This window comes from Typha angustifolia, chromosome 6, assembly GCF_048772165.1.
Source record: "Typha angustifolia cultivar Huaian chromosome 6, ASM4877216v1, whole genome shotgun sequence".
NCBI lineage: Eukaryota > Viridiplantae > Streptophyta > Magnoliopsida > Poales > Typhaceae > Typha > Typha angustifolia.
In genome coordinates, this window is record NC_133244.1 from 9,065,600 (window position 1) to 9,088,021 (window position 22,422).

General features: G+C 37.7%; 4 protein-coding genes across 5 annotated transcripts; 3 read left to right on the top strand and 1 right to left on the bottom strand.

The window, feature by feature from the left end:
- Window positions 1-1,862: 1,862 nt before the first annotated feature.
- LOC140761669 (ABC transporter G family member 28-like) lies at window positions 1,863-8,686 on the top strand. Its single transcript, XM_073099098.1, has 13 exons — window positions 1,863-1,923; window positions 2,117-2,404; window positions 2,773-2,836; window positions 2,936-3,082; window positions 3,189-3,223; window positions 4,125-4,198; window positions 4,896-5,758; window positions 5,938-6,234; window positions 6,594-7,043; window positions 7,194-7,342; window positions 7,488-7,777; window positions 7,852-7,976; window positions 8,172-8,686. Exons 1-13 carry the CDS (start codon window positions 1,908-1,910, stop codon window positions 8,326-8,328), a joined length of 2,955 nt encoding a protein of 984 aa, XP_072955199.1. The 5' UTR covers window positions 1,863-1,907; the 3' UTR covers window positions 8,329-8,686.
- A 115-nt stretch (window positions 8,687-8,801) lies between these two features.
- On the top strand, window positions 8,802-11,896 carry LOC140761670 (uncharacterized). The gene is made up of 7 exons (XM_073099099.1): window positions 8,802-9,238; window positions 9,332-9,428; window positions 9,496-9,611; window positions 10,070-10,114; window positions 10,255-10,280; window positions 11,244-11,379; window positions 11,489-11,896. Exons 1-7 carry the CDS (start codon window positions 8,809-8,811, stop codon window positions 11,590-11,592), a joined length of 954 nt encoding a protein of 317 aa, XP_072955200.1. The 5' UTR covers window positions 8,802-8,808; the 3' UTR covers window positions 11,593-11,896.
- Window positions 11,897-12,578: 682 nt separating this feature from the next.
- Window positions 12,579-16,515, top strand: LOC140760967 (uncharacterized). Its single transcript, XM_073098093.1, has 10 exons — window positions 12,579-12,922; window positions 13,119-13,169; window positions 13,592-13,711; window positions 14,036-14,482; window positions 14,734-15,149; window positions 15,279-15,378; window positions 15,481-15,540; window positions 15,625-15,708; window positions 15,787-15,912; window positions 16,061-16,515. Exons 1-10 carry the CDS (start codon window positions 12,605-12,607, stop codon window positions 16,367-16,369), a joined length of 2,031 nt encoding a protein of 676 aa, XP_072954194.1. The 5' UTR covers window positions 12,579-12,604; the 3' UTR covers window positions 16,370-16,515.
- A 61-nt stretch (window positions 16,516-16,576) lies between these two features.
- LOC140760966 (uncharacterized) lies at window positions 16,577-21,569 on the bottom strand. Of its 2 annotated transcripts, XM_073098091.1 has the most exons (12): window positions 21,237-21,567; window positions 20,945-21,160; window positions 19,766-20,860; window positions 19,235-19,357; window positions 18,854-19,035; window positions 18,539-18,770; window positions 18,202-18,411; window positions 17,875-18,003; window positions 17,702-17,770; window positions 17,447-17,569; window positions 17,006-17,056; window positions 16,577-16,919 (listed from the first exon to the last, which is right to left on the bottom strand). In XM_073098091.1, exons 1-12 carry the CDS (start codon window positions 21,477-21,479, stop codon window positions 16,758-16,760), a joined length of 2,835 nt encoding a protein of 944 aa, XP_072954192.1. In that variant the 5' UTR covers window positions 21,480-21,567; the 3' UTR covers window positions 16,577-16,757. The 2 variants fall into 2 exon arrangements, with proteins under 2 accessions (XP_072954192.1, XP_072954193.1); XM_073098092.1 differs by lacking the exons at window positions 16,577-16,919; window positions 17,006-17,056 and having other exon boundaries at window positions 17,458-17,582; window positions 21,237-21,569.
- Between the last annotated feature and the right edge of the window lie 853 nt (window positions 21,570-22,422).

Consider the following 22,422-nt stretch of genomic DNA (forward strand, 5'->3'; position numbering starts at 1 on the left):
ATACTGGAAAGTCATAGCTCATTAGCTGTACAAGAATGAAGTCAAAACTAAGACCAAATAAAAAACTATAAATAAATAAATAAAGAGATTGACAGTAATAGGTGGCTTTGACAATACCCTTGTAATTCCACCTTGATTAAGATAAATCATTATAATTATCCAGCCATCATCACTATATACCTAATCAAACTAATGTACCAAATTACCAATTATTCTCATCTTAATTTCTCACAACCTATTCATCCCAACAGCTACTCCAATCTTTAAATCTCATTTAGGAACCCAAATTTATTTGTCTCCCTTCTCCTACTCACTTACTTCCCTATAGTTGGTAATCAATATTTTCAGTACAAAAAGTACCAAATACTGGAGAAGAGGCAGCAATCAAGCAATAATGCATCCTTTGTGGCAATGAATAAAAGCTAGAAAATGGTCCAAAAACATCCAAACCTTACAAACTACCTACAATATATGACATGTAACTAGACATTACCCAAATCAAATTAAAACAATGCAACAAATGCTTACCCAAATCACGCGTAGAACAATGCTTTACTTAATCAACAAACAAAAATAATGCTTACCCAGATCACATCTAGAAGAACGATTCATCAAATTACCAAATTCTTTGCAGTGAATGAAAAATTATAACAATGCGTCACAACAATTCCATCAACAATGCCACTCCATAAATTGTGAAAGAGAGGGAGAGACGGATTATGAGAGAGAAAGGACGAGAAAGAGAGAGAGAGAGAGAGAGAGAGGGGCAGTTGTCGGGAAGCTAGTGCTGCATAAATTATTGAGAAGCCATGGAAACGGAGTCTAAGTTGACGTCGGAAAGCCATGCATGGAATATCGTTCATAGCAAGAGGGTGTGAGAAAGAAGAGGAAGAAATATTTAAGTGTAGAAAGGCGAAAGAAGTAATTAAGGGTTTACGTTAGTAATTTAAATGCTTTCTCACATAGAGTTTTACCAAGTTAAAACGCTTTCCATGATGATGGTTTATGAACGTCATCCTGGACAGTGCTTCATGTAAATTATTGTCCCACAACTGAGTAAGCATTATATATAGATAGGAAAAAAAAATAATTTTTCAGTATCTTGACATAAAAATTTATATTAAGTATCGTTATTAATCTTTGAAATAAAATTTAAAGGTGTAATGCTTTGATAATTATTTATATCATGCAGGCAGGCTGTAGCAGTATCTTGGTAAAAAAAACTCCAAATCTACATGCCAATTGGCTGAATTCGTAGCCGTTGACAATGACAATGACGTTGACATTGCCAAGCGAATTTCTTCTTCTTATTTTTTCCTTCTCTTCTTCCTTGTTTTATTAAATTCCTTTTCCTTGTTTTTTCCTCAGGAGTATCGTTTTATTAAATTCCCTTTCCTTGTTTTGCCTTCGGAGTGTCCTATATATTAAATTCATTCCTTCTCCTCGTTTCTCTGTTGATACTTCTTTTCCTTACAAAAGAATGAGCATTGAAAAATACAGCTTGGTAATCTCCTCATCCTTGATAACCTTTTTTCTTTTTCAATGAGTAACAAGTGGACCCAACTGGCTCCCTTTGTGGCCTTCTTCTTCTTCTTCTTGGATCGCCTGGCGGTCGGACATGGCCAGCTGACCGGCGGTCCTTCGCCTCCGATCCAGTCTGCCATGCAGAGCCTGCAAGACAAGCTTAAGAAGTTCACCGACGACGTCGCGACTAATATCGCCAAGAACTATGACTTCTGCATCAACGACCCGTACGGCGTTATACCTCTGGATCTACGTTCGAATTCTTGTTGAATCTGATGATATCTTGCATTCATGCATGGGATGGATGGATGGATGCTTGCAGGGTGAAGGAGTGGAACGATGCCTTTAATTTTACGTCCGATCCAAGCTTTGTGGCCAACTGCATGTTAAAAACAAACGGTACGGGCTATGTCTGTAAATCTTGCAAAAAATCTCTTATTAATTTTGATAAATAATTATTCTTTTAAGGAGAGAAAAAATATATATAGAAACTCTAATTGGGCCGAGCGGGCTTGTGAGGCGGCCCGTTTTTAGTTCGTCTGATATGCTACAATTTTGATATTTTTTGTTTGGTCGGGAAATGGATCGACAGGGAATTTAACCGCGCGTTTATGCACGGTGGCAGAGATCAAGGTCTACCTCGAGAGCTTATATGACAGAGGGGGTGGGGAGGAGAGAAGGCGCTCGAAGCCGAACAGGAATTGTAACTTGACGTCTTGGGTTTCTGGGTGCGAGCCAGGATGGGCTTGTAGCCTTGGCCAGGAGGATCAAACGATCGATGATCCCGAGGACATTGCCGGCCATATGCCGCCGAGAACTCTCAGTTGCCGCCCTTGCTGCGAGGGATTCTTTTGTCCTCGTGGGATTACGTGCATGATTCGTGAGTGTTCTCTATCCAATCTTTTAAGCTCATGTTGCAGTTAAGCGTATTGTATTTGGAAGGGATTGGTTAAATCGAGTCAGAGCATGTAAAAGTTGCTACTTGAAGAATTTATGTATAAAAGAGAGATTGCATTCGGAAAGAAACTAGAATCGAGATGTAGTTTGACAAACTAGCCTGCAGTGAGAAATCCGAATTTTGCTGATACTTACCTATGATATTTGTGCGAATTCAAGCATTGTCTTCATCATTCTAGTGTTCTTCTTTTCTTCTATTTGTCAGATGATTCGTTTTAGTGCCTGGCATCGTCTCTTGAAACAATATTGACTTACTCTTTGTTGTTTTTTCTTTGTCCCTCATTGATGAAGCTTGTCCGCTGGGTGCTTATTGCCCTCTTGCAATGCTAAATGAAACTACTGGTGTTTGTGATCCGTAAGATGAATTTTTTCTTCTTCTTTTTTTCACGCTTACATCTGATATCTTGATAGATATGACATGCTTCATGAATTAGTACTGGAAATTTTTGGGCAGATACAATTACCAGCTACCTCCGGGAAATCCAAATCATACTTGTGGCTCTGCAGATAATTGGGCTGATGTCGGAAGTACTCCTGAAATATTCTGCCCAGCAGGATCCTACTGCCCGAGCACGGTTCAGAAAATTCCTTGTAGTCACGGGTATTATTTTCATCCTACCTCTATATTATGATGCTTCCTTTGAGGTTCTGTTTTTCTTTTTCTTTTTTTTTTGTTTCATCTAACAGGCTTCTGTTATATCTTGCAGACACTATTGCAGGATGGGTACCACTCACGAAAATAGTAGGCTTCTTTCTCTAATTTAACTCCAATTTCATTTATAGTACCTCAAACTAACGATTATTTCATACTTTCTGAATCAACTACTAGTAAGCTATGTGAACATTTGCATGAGTCACCAATACGACATCATGCTGCGCTATTAATGTGTCTAAACTCTAAAGACTCTAAACTGGTTTGAGTTGCATCTGCACTAACATGATTGTATACCATCAATATAAGGAAGTGTTCATTATTCTCCCTTGCATCAATGTTGATAAGTCACTGTTGTGCTACATGCAAATCTGTAGAGTTGATACTGCTGTTGTTAAAAGAAGTATCATGATGATTGATCGGTGGGAATTAGGGAGTACTGATTTTTGCCAGTTCTTGTTCATTGGTTGTGTCAACTCTATATTAATCTTAGAACCCAATAAATTCTTTATCTTTGAGCAGAGACTAATTCTCCAATCACCAATAGAACATGTTTATGCTACAGGAATATGGGGCCTGATGGTAATTTTGTTTATTACTATTTATTTCTCAGGCAGTCTCTTCTCAAATCTAGGAGAAGATTTGAAGCATTTTTTGTGCCATGGGGTTGTTCTTTGCAAAGGTTTAATAGAAATATTATAAATAGCTTCATGCCTACAGGGAGGCCTTTGTTCATGATTTTTTTAGAAATCTTATTGTGATGTTGGGTTTCTGGAGAACACTTTGCATAAGCAATAACCGTTGAGACATTGAGTTGGGGCATACCGCAATAATGCTCCAAGTGATGCAAAGTATTTTGGTGCAAATGATCATAGATAATTGAACATCCAACTTTCTTGGTAGTATGTTATGCAATGGATAAGTAGTTGCATCGCTTTAATATTGTTTCAGAAGCCAAAATTCTTTACCGATGATCTTATTGAACTTGCAGAATGCTTCTGGAAAGGCTCATGCAAACCTTGTTCCACAAAACAAAATATCACTTTATTTGGTGCTTTACTGATGGTAAGCATTCTCTCTGATTTTTTTTCCTCCCATTCAGTGAGATTGTATTTACACACTACATAGTATTATTAGTTGAGGAACCTCTGAAAGTTCCCAAGGTTCTGCAAAGAGTGAAGTAATGAAGTTTTATTAGCTTTCCTCATCTCCGAGGAAAATGTGCTAAATTACTTGAGGCTGTCAATGTGTTACTAAATCTTTGAGAATAATATTCTTTGTCAAATCATTGGACACATCTTGATTTTACAATTGCAAGATACATAATTTTTACTTTTCAAAATTATAAGATACGTTGAGTTGAGAACATCACTTAATATGATGGTAAGGTTGACAAACAAACATTCTGATTTCGTAATGTCAAGTCATGAAAATGACATTAGTGGGGCCTAGACTGCATGCCCTTTTTTTTTGAAACAGGGAAGCCCTGTATGAGATACATAAATTTAGTACAAAACAATGAAGCACTATAATTTATTCTTTATGGGTTCTCTAGTAAGTTTTGTAGAAGATGCTCATACTTGAATTTGTCAAGATTAGAACATCATTACATTTTTGATAGTCCATTGTCCATTTTCTTTAGATTATAATCAATTAGCAACTTCATTTTTCTTAGTTTACAAAGGACTAGATGAAAGAAAGATATAACAAGTTATTTAATGATCTTTGACTTGTAGAGTGTACATTTGCTTCTTTCCTTTAGGTTGCATTCATCTTGTTACTGCTGGTTATATATAATTTGTCCGATCAATTGCTCACTTACCATGAGAAAAGGAAATCCAAGTCCAGGGAAGCAGCTGCCAAGATGGCTAAAGATTCTGTAGTGGCCTGTGAGAGATGGAACACAGCAAAAGCTATCACAACGAAGCATGTAAATGATGTTCAAACACAAATTTCTTGGACATTTTTTAAGAGGAAGTTCACTAAGCAGCAAAAGGCATTGAAGGATGTTGGTCATTCTTTGAATTTATCAGAATTATTGACATCTAACAATGAAGAACCAAGTTATGCTGATGAGTTGACTCATTCATTTGAAGAGGATGGTCATACTGATGAAGATTTTAATTTGGATATTGGAGGTAAAAAATTGAAAAAAGATGTAGTCAAAGGTAAACACAGGCATACTCGTACTCAAATCTTCATGTATGCATATGGTCAAATTGAAATGGAGAAGGCTCTGCAGCAGGAAGAAAAGAACTTAACTTTCTCTGGAGTTATTTCCTCGGCTATGGAAAATAAAGCCAGGATCAGACCGATGCTTGAGGTTGCTTTCAAGGACCTAACTCTAACTTTGGGAACAAAAAAGCTTCTAAGGTCTATAACAGGAAAACTTATGCCTGGTAGGATTGCTGCTGTTATGGGCCCATCTGGAGCAGGGAAGACTACTTTCCTTAATGCTCTATCCGGGAAGGCAAATGGATGCAAAATGACTGGTCTGGTTCTTGTAAATGGAAAAGTTGAACCAATTCGTTCATATAAGAAAATCATTGGTTTTGTGCCACAAGACGATATAGTTCACGGAAACTTGACAGTGGAGGAGAATCTCTGGTTCAGTGCTAACTGCAGGTAAAGCCATTATGTCAAGTACCATATATTTATTTAGTTTCCAAGGCAATCATTTATTCCATTGAAATTTATGGATCTCTTCTTCCTTTTCTATGTTATAATTCATTGTTGCCCATTATTATGTGTTTAGCTTTTCTCCTCTACTTGACTTGCTAATCCTTCCTTCTTTGTTAATTTAGACTGTCTGCAGGCATGTCAAAAGCTGACAAAGTTCTTGTTGTGGAAAGAGTTCTTGGGTCCTTAGACTTGGAAACAATAAGGAATTCCTTGGTTGGGACAGTGGAGAAGCGTGGAATTTCTGGAGGACAGAGGAAGCGTGTAAATGTGGGATTAGAAATGGTTATGGAACCATCTCTTTTGATACTGGATGAACCGACATCAGGCTTGGATAGTGCTTCTTCGCAGCTTCTAGTAAGAGCTCTTCGTCGTGAGGCACTTGAAGGTGTAAATATTTGCATGGTGGTTCACCAACCCAGGTTGTTCCCTGATCCATAGTAATGGAGATCTCTAATTTGCAGCCTTTATTAATCTCGATGCTTTTAGTATTGATATTCTTGGTCAAAGAGTTCGTTATGTGACTTATGTCTGATACTGATATGATGAAATCACTAGGGCGCATGACATTTTATGAACAGTTACTTGGTCAAACAGTTTCTAGTAACTATCTGGAAATATAGCAACCATTACATTCAAGCATACTTTTTGATAATCATACATCCTAAGGTTATCATTAATTGTTAAAACTAGAGGATATGAATTTTCTTGGTCTTCTCCTTAAACTTTCTGCATATCTATAACTATTCGTGAATCTGATGTGAGCATTCTTGTTGCTCAGCTACTCTTTGTTTAAGATGTTTGACGATTTGATCCTTCTGGCAAAAGGAGGTCTAATTATATATCATGGTTCAGTGAACAAAGTTGAAGAGTACTTTGCAGGACTAGGAATCAATGTCCCTGACCGTGTGAATCCTCCAGACTATTTTATTGACATTTTGGAAGGCATAGTAAAGCCAAGCACAAGTACATATACTCATAACCAGCTGCCATTGCAGTGGATGCTGCATAATGGATTTGAAGTACCTCCAGATATGCAAGATGATCAGAAGGAAATGGATGAAGCAGTGTGGAATAATGAACCAAATTCTGACAGATCTACAGTTGATGTGCAACCTGTTGCCGGGGGCCAAGAGCGAGATCATTTACTCTCCAGTTTGCCAAAATCTAATGATTTAGTCAACAGAAGAACACCAAGTATTTTAACACAATATAAATATTACTTGGGAAGGTAAATTCTCTTTTGAGTCTTTTTTGTTGCTACCATGTATCTGGTTCCCTATCTAGAAGAGCAACCAGACACACATTGCATATAAAGAATGTTGAGGTTGTTTAACTGGACCATTTTCATGTATTAAAAACATAGCTTTCTTTCTTACAGGGTAACTAAGCAGCGTCTACGTGAGGCTAGATTACAAGCAATTGATTTTCTGATACTAGGTCTTGCTGGAATTTGCGTAGGAACAATTGCTAAAGTGAGTGACGAATCATTTGGAGCAGCTGGTTATGCATACACTGTCATCGCTGTTTGTAAGTTGGCCTTCCTTTTATTCTTCATACTTCATGCACTAGATAATTGTCATCATGGTTTGATCAAATTCATCTAGCCTGAAAGGTAAGTAGTCTAAAAATCAACTTATTTCCAGTCCAGAGTCTTATTAGTTCAAATTTGCAGCTCTTCTATGCCAAATTGGAGCTTTGAGATTGTTTTCAGTAGACAGGTTGGAATATCAGAGAGAAAGAGAATCTGGCATGAGCTCGCTAGCTTATTTCCTCTCAAAAGATACAATCGATCATTTCAACACAGTCGTCAAGCCCATATTTTATCTTTCAATGTACTATTTCTTCAACAGTCCAAGATCATCACTTGTGGACAACTATACAGTTCTGATTGCACTTGTGTACTGTGTAACTGGTATTGGTTACACTTTTGCCATCTGCTTCCAACCAGCTTCAGCCCAATTGGTAAGCATAAGAAGCTTCTTAATTCCTCTTTCAATGGTTCTCTTTCTGATACCAAGGCATTTTTTGTCTTGCAGTTGTCTGCTTTACTGCCTGTTGTTCTGACTCTCATATCCACTCAACAGAGGAGTCCAAAAATTCTAATTGATTTATGCTACCCAAAGTGGGCAATTGAAGCATTCATTATTAGTACTGCCAAAAGGTTAAATACTCATCGAAGCTTTTCACGTCGAATACTACGCATTATTTTACCAAAATTTTCTTGTGTTATGCATTATCTTATGCAAACTAGAGTAATCCGCAAGTTTTGAGATTTTTTCCCTCTACTTACAAATATGCCTTTCATTTTCTTTTACTATGCATAAAGCGATTTAATTTTTCTTTCCTTTTCGTGCAGATATTCTGGTGTATGGATGATAACTAGGTGTGGTTTTCTACTGAAGAGTCGATTCAACATTAATGACTGGGGTCTTTCCATAGCAATGCTTTTCCTCTATGGTGCAGTTTTTAGGTTCATTGCTTTCATTTGTTTGTTGAAACTTACAAGGAAGTGACTGGTAGTCATGGAACAGCTTCATTTCTAGATCCTGTTCTTTCCTTTTGCTTATAATCATGCACATGAGTTATATATACGAGATGTAAAAATTCCCAAAGAATTCAGACAGGATTTATAGTGAAAAATCGACAACAGTTTCTTCTATCTCCTCTCTTTTCTTTTACTGAGAAGTCCTGGAAGAACTTGCTGATTACCAAGTTGATTCTGAATTGAGATTATTACACTATTAAAGTTATCGAATTGTAAGTAATGAAGTCTGGCTTAATATTACGTGCAGATTTTATTATTAAATAGTATGTGTTTTATTTGGTAAAGAGGCTTATATTGTACTAGATTTTGGGGGTTTAGTGTTGGGGTTTGACCTCACTGATGGTGATTATAGTGTTTAAATAGAATTATTATTAGAAAAAGAAAGAAAAAAATAGCAAAGTGGCAGCTAGGTCAAACTTACTTAAAACCTCCTCAACAGTCAACACGTATGCATAAATTCCATACCAATTACCAAGCCGAGGAGATGAGAGCTGCTGCATTCCGAACCGCCTCCATTCCCGCCTTCGTCTCTTCCTCCACTTCTCGCTTCTGTCCTCATCCTCCTCTTCCGTGCCCGAACCCTAATCCTATTCCTTTCTCCCCTCTCCTCCTTCTCCTTCTTCGAACCCCTTCTTCTTCTCTCCGCTGCTTCTCTTCTACTCCTCCTCCTCCACCTCCCGCTCCTTCTTCTACCTCCGATTCCTTCTTCTCCTCTCCCTCTCCTTTCATGGAGAAGCAGTTCGAGGACTTCCGCCTCCAGCTTGCCGAGTCGGGGAGCGTCCGCGAGCGCATCCGGTCTGTGGTGATGGAGATGGAGGAGGCTGCTCGGATCATGCACGCGAGCCTCCTCCTCGTCCACCAGGCCGTTCCGTCCCCAGGTACTTGGAGGAGAAAAAAGAGTATCTTTTTTCCCCTTCTTTTGGTTTTGATTTGATGTCAGCTGTTTTAAGAGTGGCGAGTTGTGGTTTCAGAGTTTTTGGAGAAGGCCAAGGCTCAGATTGAGGTGATCAAGGGCCTGTTTGGAAGGTTGGCGGAGATCCTGAAAGAATGCCCTGGGCAATATTACAGGTGAGTAGGAATTAGGATTGTGTTTGATTTTCTGGGAAATTTTGATGGAAGTAACTTTGTGGATTAGGTTTCACGGGGATTGGAGGAGTGAAACGCAGATGGTGGTTTCGCTGCTTGCTTTTATGCATTGGTTAGAGACGGGGGTTCTTCTGATGCATGCTGAAGCTGAGATGAAACTTGGATGTAAGAATATGTTCAATTGCAGGAAATTTTCAGCGTATTATCTCATAATCTTTTCTGATTTCTCTATTTGCTTATCTTTTGTCATTGTGTTTTTTGTGAATTGAAATTTTGCACGAAAGAAGTTTTACATAGAAACAATGTGTTGATGCTTTTCAGCTATTTGCATTGATTGTTGCTAGTTGAGAGGTTTTGTTTTTCTACACTAGAAAACCTAATGCTTGAAAATGTATGAGCTGCTACTGAGTGATCTCCTAATTCTTGGAACTATCTTTGTGATTATTTTAGTTACATGGTATATTATTCAATTTTCTTTAACTTTCACAATTTAAAAAAAAAAAAAAAAGAAACTCCGTTATATTTCAAGTTCCTTAACTTTCTTAATACATTAAAGTAGCATTCAGTTTCCGTTGCATTCTTTGGAATTAGTAAAATTCACATATCTCGTCCTGTCTGTGCAGTGGATTCTTCAGATTTTGGTCTTGACATTGAAGATTACCTCACAGGTAAGTTTATGTCATAGACTATGAAAGTGATGCTAATTTAGTCAGAATCTTTTGTAAATAATATCCTGATCTCTCAATTTAGCAGAGGTTTTTGTTAATACTTTAGCAAACTACTCAGACAAATCTTGTTTCTATTGCAGGATTGTGTTTCATGTCCAATGAATTGGTAAGTCCTTTGATTCTCAGGAAGAAGGCTTCGTCTTTTTTGGTTTTATTTCTTTTATGTGTTTATTTCCGTATCAAAACCCTAAATCTTATCAATATGCCTATATATAAAATGCAATTCTGTTTCAATGATCTAACTAGAGGATCTGGGTCTGATTTGTCTATAATTCAAATGATTGGCATTAAGATTATTAATTCCCACAATAACCTTCCAAAAGCAATAGTATGAAACCTTTTGCATTGAGGTATACTGCCTGCACCCACACCTGTGCAGGTGGGCTAGGCACTAGCCTTTTGAACATAATTTTTCTTTAAAATTATGGAAATAGGAAGCTGGTTAAATTATTTCAGAAGAAACTGAACCTTATTATTTTTTTAACTTATTTATTATTGAACTCTGTGTGTGTGTTTGTGTGTGCTTTTTATTTATTTCTTATACAACTCTTGGCATCTATTTTAGTCTGCTCATATCTCTCCTACAACTTCTATAAAACCCTCGCACCTTTCACCAACTCCGTCAACATCTAATGACCCTCGCGTCTTGCCCAACTGCTGTCTCCTAATTTGCTATCAAATCTTTTTTAATGTGCCTTTTGCTAGATAGTTGGGTTTAAAAATAGCCAGCAGAAGGTGGAAGCAAAAGATCATATGTAACAGATAATACACTAAACAATATCATTTTTCTTATTCTTGTGCCTTGGTTATATTGCTACTTTGCAACAATTACTGGTTGGAGAAGAGAGGGTGATTGCTTAGAAATCACTGATGGATTTTGAAATGTATTTCTTAATCAGCTAGTGAGTTGCCATTATTTTTCCTGCAATACAGCTAAATGGGTGCCACACAGGTGCAGGCACATTTTTTTTTCTTTTTGCATGGCTCTATTAAGTGTTAATGTTTTTCTTCTTTAAGCAATCTGATATATAAACCAAGGTAATTCTTGACACAATTGATGCCTTCTCAGCCAAGATATGTAGTAAACCAAGTCACTGCTGGGAATTATGATTGTCCAAGGAAGGTGCTGAGGTTTCTAACTGATCTCCATGCTGCATTTAGGATGCTTAATCTGCGAAACGACTTCTTGCGCAAGAAATTTGATGGTATGTTTTAATTTTGCCCAAATAGTTTGTCATCCATCCATTTCTTCATTCTATCTATCCTGCACAGGTGCCTTCTAATGATTCGTCTTGTCCTTATCTAACTTGCCAGGGATGAAGTATGATTTGAGAAGAGTGGAAGAGGTATATTATGATGTCAAGATCCGAGGTCTAGCATCTGCAGACTCTGCCAAAGACGAAGCGACCCAAGCATAAAAGGGTGGTCGGTTTTCTACATAGATGCTGAGGAAAGATGGAAGCTTTGTTTCGTTTCTTTTGTCTCCCCTTCTATTTGTATGCCAGAGTTTCTTGTCATACCAGAATCTAGAATTTTGGCTTAGAAGTAAGTTGTTCTCATCTAAAATTTTGCACATTTTGGCTTGTCAGCATTGTATTCAAGTGGACCACTTGTCTAAAAGGTATGTTTGAGACCTAAATAGAGATGATGGACGACCAAATTCTTATCTTGTCATATAGATTATTAGTCCCTATCAAATAAAAAAGCTGTCATTTGTTTACAGTTATTTTATACTTAAATCCATGAAGACTGGTATGTAATGAACGGATCTACTAATTCTTTAGCCTAATACTTTTTTGGGAAAAATATTTATTTATTCTGGTAGCAAGTTTTACCTACTACTCCTGTCTCTTTTCTTCTTTCATCTAATACTTTTTTATTTATCAATTACTATTTATTCTTGAAAGAAAAAAGTATCACTTTAGTTAAACTATTATTTCAGTTACTATCTCTTTTTGCGTCCACTCATCCATCCTTTATAAATAATGTCTCATTATTCATCAAATCATTTTTTTTTAATTTTATATCACATCACGTATAATCATTATATACTATATTAATATACAACTAAATATCAGAATAACTTATACCGACATAAACTCTCTTATATCTTAATTTCTCGGCACGATTAACTGTGATTTATAAAACTCCATTTTACATGGTTTATCAAATAAATGTTAGTACTAGTTGGTGGGAAACTTCTGATTTCTGAATCTGCCTTACCAGGTATCTACTACTATCCAAAAGTAGGCAATATATCATTTATTGGTGGATCACATAACCCTAAGATCTCCAAAGCCACCAAGAAGGAATTATTACCATTACACTAATAGTGGTTCAACTAAAATTAACCTTTAAGCCACCCAAAAAGTAATAATTGTAAAGATTGCAAGCTAAGAAAGAAGAAGGCAAGGGGTGTCCTTCCGCTCTATGCCTCTCCTCTCACCACTTCGGCGGTTACCCGACCCCTCACCAAATGCCAACGTCTCTGAAAGCTCCACTCCATCCTCCCCTCTCCCTTCTTCTCCTTTCTTGGGATCAAAGACACCGTCGCCATCGCACCGATATCCTACGTCCACCTCCGCTTATGACACCACCAGTACTACCCTTGGCTTTTTTAGTAGAACTATCTGCTGCTTTGGGTTGAGTCCAAGGCTGTCTCGTTTCTCCTTCATGGCGGCGGCGTACGGCGGCGGCCGCGGCAGGCATGGAGTAGTTCCGGTAGTCTCCTCCGGCGGTGATCACCAGGTAACCTTCATATATTGCCGTGCATATGCATGGCTTTTCTTGGTTAATGTTTTGATTAAGATTTAACCATCGGGTTAATGTTCTAGATTTTTGTTCCGGTGCACAGGATTGAGATAAATAATTAACGACAAGAACATTTTTGCAATTATTTACGTTATATATATATATATACTCGTTTGATATATTATTTTTTCAGAGAAAGAAGAACTTAGGAACGCAAGAGAGAAGGCTGGAGCTTGAACGGGAGGTATGAAGATTGAAGACACCCTCCTTACTACCATTCTATCATTTAATTCTCCGGGTTTAGAGAAAAATATTTACAACTTTACTTTAGTCTATATTTCAAAAAAATTAAACTTATTCCAAGTACGTTTATGCAGTTGTGCTATCACCCTCTACGTATCTGTGGAATGGCCACGAGCCTACCTAACTTAGGATAAGGTATATTTAGGTATAAGTGGGCCCTATTGCGGGCCATCCTAGGCTTTGTGGTATGGGCCTTGATGAACAAGAGCGCCCTTGAAGTGTTTGCCGTATGGTCCGAGAGAATATTGCTACAAGTGCAGGGATTGCAATGCTATTATTTTTAGTTGGCACTTAGACTGTCTTTCTTTTCCTCTTAATTTTCAGAAGTTTATAGCAATTGAGGAAGAGTTAATGTCATTGCAGGTGGCTGAGCTTGAGAGAATACTGGCCGATGAGAAGAAAGTGCACGAAGTTCTTGAACAGGCTCTGGTGCCGCATTCTACTCGATCTGAGCTTCACATCCCAAGCTTCCTTCCTAAGAAGGTGACTTTTCTATTTTGTTCAAGAAAACTTTGGTTTCTCTATTCAAAATTACGCGAAAAATTTGAGATTTATTTGTTTAACCTAAATAAGTATCTGCAGTTTAACTCCGAGTACTTGTTATTTGTCATTGTTGTTCTCTTCCATTTATCAAAGATTTTGTGATATTAGCTGTATGAAGAGCAGGAAATTTCCTCTATCATCAATTTTCTACATCAACTTTTGAAGCTTTGCTTCTAATCTTGTGTAAATTATAGGGAATCTTTATGTATATATGGATTTGAAAATTCTCTCTCTGTCTCTCTTATTGGCATTTAACTTGTGCAGGCAAAGGAACTACTTGCAGAAGTGGTAATGGTGGAAGAAGAGATATGTCGATTAGAGGATGAAATAAGTAGAACTCAACAAGGCTTAACTGACATGCGAAAGGCTAGAGTGGAAGAGACAAAGAAGCGGGAGCAATTTGAGCCGGCGACTTTAACTGTCCCTAATTATCTTGGCTCTCCAGCAATGGTTCCACATAGTAATACCAAAGCAATGCAAGGAAAATTAGCTCTTGATACAAAACAAATGTTCTTTATAAACCAAGCAATGAAAGGGGATTATTTGATTCATCATTTCAGCAATGAAAGGAAGAAAAGGAACTCAGTAAAGAGCCCTGATAAGAAGGAAAATCTGAGAGCAGTAGAAAATGAAGAGATAACCTCGAGGCGAAGCGGAATAATTGCAAAGATATCTTCTCCTAAGAGGCCTGCAAGACATCTAGTAAACAAGGTAAGTGCAAAGTAACTTCTGTTTAACATGCTCTGCTACAAGGGACAATTTACAGGGTGAATAATTGATTATGAATAGGAAAAATCTAAGAGAAAGTACAAAGAGCTAATGTTACAGAATTTCTTACAAACATCCTTGAGAGATTAAAGAGAAGGTTGTGCTTACGCATACTCATGCATTATCTTCAGACAAAGCATTAGTTTTACTTATATCCTACAATCTTCTTCACTAATTCATGTTCATCTGTGCAGCAATCAGATGCAGAAATGCTACTGAAATTCTTTCAAGAACCTTCTACCACTGTAAATTCATGGGATAAGAATCATCAGAGAGTTCAACCAAACAAGTTATCTGAGAGAATTATGAAGTGTTTGATTTGCATTTTCTTAAGATTAATAAGGACATCGCGAGTGGTGGAGCTGGAAAAGTCGGGCAATTTGGCAAGATCTAGCAACTCCTTTTTAAGAACAGGAAGCTTCAGAACTGACGGCTGTGCGAACTTAAATGTCTTGCAAAAAGTAGGACAACAAGATCCTTACGGTATTTTTGAAATTGAAGGCTCTATCTTGAGAGATCTTGGTCCTTACAAAAATCTCGTCAGGTTTACTTCGAGTTCACTTGACTTCAGGTGTTTTTCTCATTCGCTTCCTCTATTGAATAAGCTAAGGTAATTTACATATTCTGTCTATATTATAAAATGATTTGTGATCCAATAAATTTAAAGGAATGTTAATAGAGTCTCGTATATATTTATTTTTATCCTAATTAACCTTTTATAAATTCTCATATACAATAGGGACCTGATGAACAGTCTATCTGAAGTGGACTTAAGATTTTTTACTCACCAACAGAAGTTAGCTTTTTGGATCAACATTTATAACATTTGCATCATGCATGTAAGTTTGTTTCATTTACAGTCACTTAATCTGGTCCCCGAGTGGAACTTAGTTTTTAATCCCATTAACTTACAATGCTACATATTATATGGCCTTCTTTAGGGACTTTTACAGCACGGTTTGCCCTCAAGTGAAGAAAAAGTTCTTGCGCTACAAAATGAGGTACATGCAATTCTTGTCATAAAGATAGTTGCAATTGTTTCTCGTTTTCAGGTGATTATAATCTCCAACAATTTCTCTCGTTAGGTAATGCTCAATATAGGAGGGAATAAACTCAATGCTTCAGCAATCGAACATTTTATTCTAAGACAACCATCAAACATGGCAGAAGTAAGTACCTTAACTTATTTGCGATATCTAGTTACATGATAATATCCATTAATAATTTTGACATGAATTGTACAACAGGCATCTTGGAATTATGATAATAATGGCGAAGAGGAAACTATACGAATGCGAAACACTTATGGATTAGATCAGCCAGAGGCTAACATTGCATTTGCATTATGTTGTGGGAGTAGATCTTCTCCAGCTGTAAGCAATGTTCTTACTCTTCAAAAGTGTCATTGGATCTCTTCAAATGAATAGTTGCATATTATGTTGTATACTTGTTGGACTTTCTCTGCACTTGATAGTGTACAATTGTGAAGCATCTCAACAAACCAATTGAAACTTTTTGTAGGTAAAGATATACACTGCTGATGGTGTCATGGGAGAGCTAGAAAAATCGAAGTTGGATTATCTACAGGCTTCATTAGTGGTGACAACTTCAAAGAGGCTGATGATTCCGAGTATTGTACATTCACACATGAACGACTTTGCGAAAGATTTGGGCTCATTACTTGATTGGATTTGCAACCAGCTTCCAACTTCTTGGTCCTTGAGGAAATCAATAGTTGAGTGTTTGAAAGAACAAAACAATGGGGAATTATTCGAGATTGTGCACGTTATACCATACGACTCAGAACTCCAGTATTTATTACCTATGTAAGTGATCATATTTTACAAGTTGTATAAAATATTGCTTAATGATCAAAGCAAAAAATGGTTGTTGTTCTTGTAGGATAAGTTGTGCATGCATACAATGAAATTTATTAGTTAATAAAATCATACAAATAATACAAATAATAAGTTGTGCCCTTATCTGGTGGTTCTTCTGTCACTTGATTGTAGAGAGTAAATTGTCAGACAATGAAAAACATCGACGAATTCCATGGTTTGAATTGCAATGTGTTTCAATAAAAATATCATGATACATATCACAAAAGTGGAACTTACATTAATTTGTCAAAAATTTTATGCTCGTCAAAAGCAATTGAGGACGCTCATATTGTACACAATGATGCATGGTAAATATATTTGATACGGATCTCCGCAAGTCATGGCCCTGCTTGTGCCTCGTTTGGAACTTTTTGTTTCTTCTTCTTCCTCTTTTGAACAATTTGTGTCTTATCCAGACGCTTTGATTGTTTCAGACGGATCTCCATAAGCTTTTCCTTTGCATCTCGGAAAGGTGCATCAGATTTCATGGACATCAGATCCTACAAGATCGTATAGAAACATAATAAGATAAATCATTATCTCAGAATGATATCAGTATTAAAAGGGAAATTGACACTATCTTTACCTTGAGATGATCCATTGCAGCGAGATTGAAACCGATTGTGTCTTTACATTCCTGCAAAGATGAAACTAACATTATTATGGGATATTTCTTTCATTTCTTTTCCTTGATTTTCTGTACGGTGAATTTTGGTTTAACCAAAACTTGGGACATAATGATCATAGATAAAATAATTCTTTGAGTTCATTCCTTCACATGTCCATCTGTCTATAATTACAATTCGACCTACAAATCAAGGAAACAAATCGAGAGAACAAATGCAAAAGACAAATGCCCTATGAGTTCTTTCCAAAAAAATCCCACCTTCCTCTTCTCCCTGATCCACTAGAACAAAGTATCATTTTTGTGTTATGCCATAGCTCTTCTATTGGACTAAAGATGCTTGCCTTTATAATAATACAAACAATTTGCTTGTAAGTTGATATTCACAAGAAAAAAAATTACCTTAACTCTTTCGTGTAAAATGTCCTTGAGTACCGTCAACATTGGTCTTGCAGCTGGTGTGGTAGTTAGCTGGTTATGATGTGTTTGGAGCAGCACTGTACAAACCCTACAAACAAGCTCAACCTGCATACAGATACTAAAATTAATTATAGTGCAGATCAGAACAGAGTGTTAATATAGGAGCTCAGAGATATACATATGCCATTTCTTTGGATTATCAGCAGTTAGAAAGAACATAGAATGGAATTGAATTACCTTGTCAGGAATGAGAGCCCATTCCTTCATGTAAGACATAATTTTTAAAGCATCCGAGAATGGCAGTGACTGCAAATGAAATTATTATGTTTACTTGAATATGCTCCATAAAATCAAAAAAAAAAAAAAAGGTACACATCATAGGAATACTCTTCTGAAGAAGTGATACAGACCAGAAGAGTCTGCTCCAAATCATTCGCATGAACATTCGAGAGTGCATGCAGAACATAATCAGATGGTGAAAGCCCACGCATCATAATGTTTGGTTGGAATTCACTTTCTTTCCCAATTTTCTGTTCCTCCTGAAATTTGAGAAAGTAAAATCAGGCAAGGGCATTGTAATATTCAGGTACTTCTAAATCTAGTGAATTTTCATTAACATCAGCGAATACTTTCTATATTCCAGTATTTTTCATGCCAAGAGTCTAGGCTCTACATTGGATTAGATAATGCACAACAAAAGCATAGTGAAACCTAAAGGTATCAAACATCATTGGCACCTTGTGTTGATCAATTCGTTTTATCTCTTCCTCAGCTGTGTCCAGTGCATCAATGACCACATCAGTTGCAGTTAAAGTTTCTTGAGACTTTTTTCCTGGCATGCCAACAGCTCCCTCCTCAGGAATAACTTCTTTTGGTGCATATCTATTTTCAGTTGAGTCATCTATGTCAGACTCAAGCATTTCCTCCAATCTTTTCTCCCTTTCTTCCTGCAGTTCAGAAAGGTTTCCAGTAGACTGTTAATTAGAGAACTCAAATTTGTTACCAGTAAATGGTTTTCCCTTTGTTTACCAGAAAATAAATTCAAATATAAATAATAGAAATTTAGGGAAATACCTCAATGAAAAATGGTTCCTCGGTACGATCCCAACGGCGGATTGAACGATCATGTGATCCTGTTACGATGAAATCACCACGATTACTAACAGCAAGGCACCAAACTTCAGCATGATGCCCCTCGAGAGTTAACAGCAACTCAAATTTATCAGCATCCCAGTATTTGATAAGGCGATCTTTCCCCACACTGAACATATAGTGAGTGTTCCTCACAAATTTTACATCCATAATACTGCAATATAGAAAGAAAGATAGTAAATTATACATTTCCATTGACAGTCAAGACTAATTGGCATCAGGGTAAATGATGTGGACCTGTCAGCATGAGCAAAAATAGATTTATGGCAGTCGCCAAAATCCAAACCCCAAATCTTCAAATTTTTGTCTGCAGAACCACTAACTATTAGATCTCCATCAGATGAAATATCCATACAGAGAACTGGAAGCTTGTGGCCATAAAGGGAAAGAAAGTATTTCAAGGTATCCACGAAGAAGACCTGCAATATTAGTGATGTGTCTCAGAGGCAAGCATAAAAATCAATTATAATTGCTAAGCACTGCGTTATAGTCCATCCTTATTGGTATAACATACTATCATGCTTAAACTAAGCTAGAATAAACAAATGAATGTAAGATGTCACATAATGATCTAAGAATCCATCATCAGCAAGATGGTTCAAATTCTAAGAACATAACCTTGACTGTGCAATCCAATAAAGCAACAGCAATGTACTTTCCAGTAGGACTGATGGAGACAGCAAGAACATCATCATTCATTTTCAAAGTCCTCACATTTGTCACACTTAGTTGTTTAGAGTCCTGCAAACATTAAAAGTACAATTCAGAGTCCACAAATTTGCACTGATAGATGGAGTAATATAAGTAAAGTAGCCTTCTGCAAAAAGATGACAATTCAAGGATGGTTTGGCTTAAACGAATGCCACTACCGTAAGTGAGATCCATGTACAGGCAGTGGGTAAACAGATAGGGGCTGTTTAGTGCCTACTCACTAGGTTGGGACTTGGGACTTGGCACTTAGCACGCAAACAGACATTTAGGAGTCAAGATAGCCCAACAAACATTACGCTCAACTAATTCAAAATGCAAGGCCATTCTACATACTGAACATCATTTCAGGCTCAACCTGAGGCACGACCGCACCAGGGTATGCAATTATTAAACAGTTAATCCAAAAAAATGAACAGTTAAGAGACAGAAAAAACTCACATGATCAGATTGCTGCAATAGCTTATATTCCCAGAACTTGACATCATGGTCGGCACTCCCGGTGACAAAGCCACGCCCAGCAACAGAGCCATCTTCATCTGGGATGGGCACAATTGACCGTATTGAACCAGCATGAGCTTCTATTGTTTCTGTGGAACTCCCGCTACCAATATCAATAATTTCTAAAGTTCCGCTCTTTGTTCCAACAAGAGCATATCGATTCCCAGGGACAAAGGAACTGCACAATCCATATCCAGAGTCAATGGTGCGAAGGCAGGTTCCAGTATTTGGGTTCCAAATTTTTGCAGCATTGTGGCTGGTTGACATTAGGAGGTTACCTTCAGAGTTTAGTGTAACACTTCTTATATCTGACCGATGTCCTTGAAGTTCAATAGAGTGCAATTTAGAGACCTTACTACTATCAACTAAATAAGTCTCTAACATGTTATTATTTAACGACAAGGATAAGGTGGCAAGACCACTTTTTGGCGAAGCACTAGGACAAAATGCAATGGAACAAATTTTCTTGCTCGCTCGTAAGACCTGAAGTAGTTTAAAGACATCGGAGACCACAACAGTTGGATGCTGCAATTCCTGACCTGATAAAGGATCTATCACAATTCCATTCTCATTCCCTTCAACCATTGCCTTTGCTAACACTTTTTCTTTCTTCCGATGGACCCTCCTTTTGGCTTTGCGCATGGCTTCAGCATCATCCAGAACTCGATAGATTTCTACTGTTTTCCCTGCCACCTGACATGCCAAGAGGTTACCAGACTTGTTGAATCTCACTGCCGCCACCCTATCCTTGTTCTGCCGCTGAATTTCACCAAATTGCTTTAAAACCTCCCACTTGCTTGAATTCTCAATTTCCTCCGCATCGTGCTTAATCTGGTAGAACCGCAGCTCCAGGTCCGCAGACCCTGAGACCAAAAACGTCTCCTTTGGATCGACATCTAGTGACCAAATCTCACTGTGATGACCCCCAATAATCTGCATGCAATGCTGCGTTTCAAGATCCCACACCCTCATAAACTTGTCCTTGGAGCAAGTCACGAGCTTTTTTCCCGAATCGAGGAAAGCAAGATCGGTCACCTAAAACCAACAAAAAGGTATTACTCAAAACCAACGAAGAGCACATCAAACAACCAAAAGGAGCCGTCTAGCGCAAGAAATCACCTGGTCCCGGTGTCCACGAAGTCGAAAAATCCCAGCTTCGCCGACGACATCCCAGAGAATGACGTCGCAGTCCTTGCTCCCGGAAGCAAGAAGGGATCCAGTGTGGTTGTAACGGAGCGCGGTAGCAGCGGACTTGTGGCCGTTAAGCGTGGCCTCGCAGGTGCCCTTCTCGCAGTCCCAGAGACGAATACTTCCATCGGCGTGACCACTCGCTATCTAGAATCAAATAAAAACAAAATTAAAAGAAGAAAAAAAGATATGGATTTTGGAGGAATTGAGAGGAGGGGAATACCGAGGAGGAGGAAGAGGAAGAGGAGGAGGCAATGGAGGTGACGGCGAGGGTGTGGGAGGAGCGAGAAGAGGAGGATGAGAAGGATTTGGAAGAGACGCCCTTCTTGAGGTCCCAAAGGAGAAGCTTGTCGAGGGCAGGGGTGAGGAGGTGTTTGCCGGAGGGGTCATAAGAGATGTTCGAATCGATGGAGGCGATGACGCCGAAGGAAAGGGCCTGCTCGTACCGGAGGTACGCTTTCACCATGGCGGCGGCCGGCGAAGCGGCGGCGCAAGGTGAGCTGGAGGAAGACCGGAAGAGGGATAAGATCGAATGGAAAAGAGGGGAAAAGGGTTTAGGGTTTAAGGCGGGACTTAATGGGGGTTGGGTAGTACCGGGTTCGAGTTAGGTCTGAGTCGGATCAACCAATCAAGGTTAAGCTGACATGAACACCACCTTTAAAAAAAAAAAAAACTGTTTAAAATATTATTATGAACACAATTCGTTTATTGGATTAGATTACATTTTATTGGAGTTTATATAATTTATTCCCATTATAAATAGATTTATTTAAATTACAAATTATTTATTTATTGATCAGGTTAAATGAATCAACCTATATATAATCCGAACTCATTTATACTACACTCGATCCCATTTAAATTATCGGGATTCATGTCGAATAAAAAATTAACTCCCTCAGATTTGGAAATTTATCTCAGGCCAAAATAGAGTTTTATATGTTAACTATTTAACACTAGATCAGCCAAATAGAGTACATTTGTTGAAGAACATTTATGGGGAAATTTATCATTTTTCCCTTGAGTAAAAATAATTCTACTACGTTAAACTTGGGCATAATTCTTTTTTTTTTACTCTTAGATTTATTTAGTTTGAGATTAAGTTCCGAACTTAATCTCATTTTTAAATCATAAATTTTATAAGAGTGAATTTAATTAGGTACAAAAGAGATTAAACAAATATTTGATTACTAAATCATACGAGGAGAGTGACGGTATCTGGCTCATGACCCAGGAGATTATGGGTTCAACTCCAACTCAAAATGATATCGTGGAAAAATTATTTGATGATTGATAGTTTGGTAGCTTAGCTTAATTCAGTTGATGACTTGGTAGTACAGTAGTTTGGAGGACAGCTTGACAACGCAATGACTTGAAGCTGATTTCGACGGCGTTTGATTCAAAATAAT

Bases quoted from the DNA above. Each gene is read 5' to 3' on its own strand.
- LOC140761669 (XM_073099098.1), top strand. The intron at 5,759-5,937 runs GTAAAGCCATTA...TTGTTAATTTAG, and splicing joins TGGTTCAGTGCTAACTGCAG to ACTGTCTGCAGGCATGTCAA. The intron at 7,977-8,171 runs GTTAAATACTCA...CTTTTCGTGCAG, and splicing joins ATTATTAGTACTGCCAAAAG to ATATTCTGGTGTATGGATGA.
- LOC140761670 (XM_073099099.1), top strand. From the start codon at position 8,809: ATGCATAAATTCCATACCAATTACCAAGCCGAGGAGATGAGAGCTGCT. The intron at 10,115-10,254 runs GTAAGTTTATGT...TTTCTATTGCAG, and splicing joins CATTGAAGATTACCTCACAG to GATTGTGTTTCATGTCCAAT. The intron at 11,380-11,488 runs GTATGTTTTAAT...CTAACTTGCCAG, and splicing joins CTTGCGCAAGAAATTTGATG to GGATGAAGTATGATTTGAGA.
- LOC140760967 (XM_073098093.1), top strand. From the start codon at position 12,605: ATGCCTCTCCTCTCACCACTTCGGCGGTTACCCGACCCCTCACCAAAT. The intron at 15,150-15,278 runs GTAATTTACATA...CATATACAATAG, and splicing joins CCTCTATTGAATAAGCTAAG to GGACCTGATGAACAGTCTAT. The intron at 15,709-15,786 runs GTAAGTACCTTA...ATTGTACAACAG, and splicing joins AACCATCAAACATGGCAGAA to GCATCTTGGAATTATGATAA.
- LOC140760966 (XM_073098091.1), bottom strand. From the start codon at position 21,479: ATGGTGAAAGCGTACCTCCGGTACGAGCAGGCCCTTTCCTTCGGCGTC. The intron at 21,161-21,236 runs GTATTCCCCTCC...ATTTGATTCTAG, and splicing joins CTTCCTCTTCCTCCTCCTCG to ATAGCGAGTGGTCACGCCGA. The intron at 19,358-19,765 runs GTGAGTTTTTTC...TAATGTTTGCAG, and splicing joins TATTGCAGCAATCTGATCAT to GACTCTAAACAACTAAGTGT.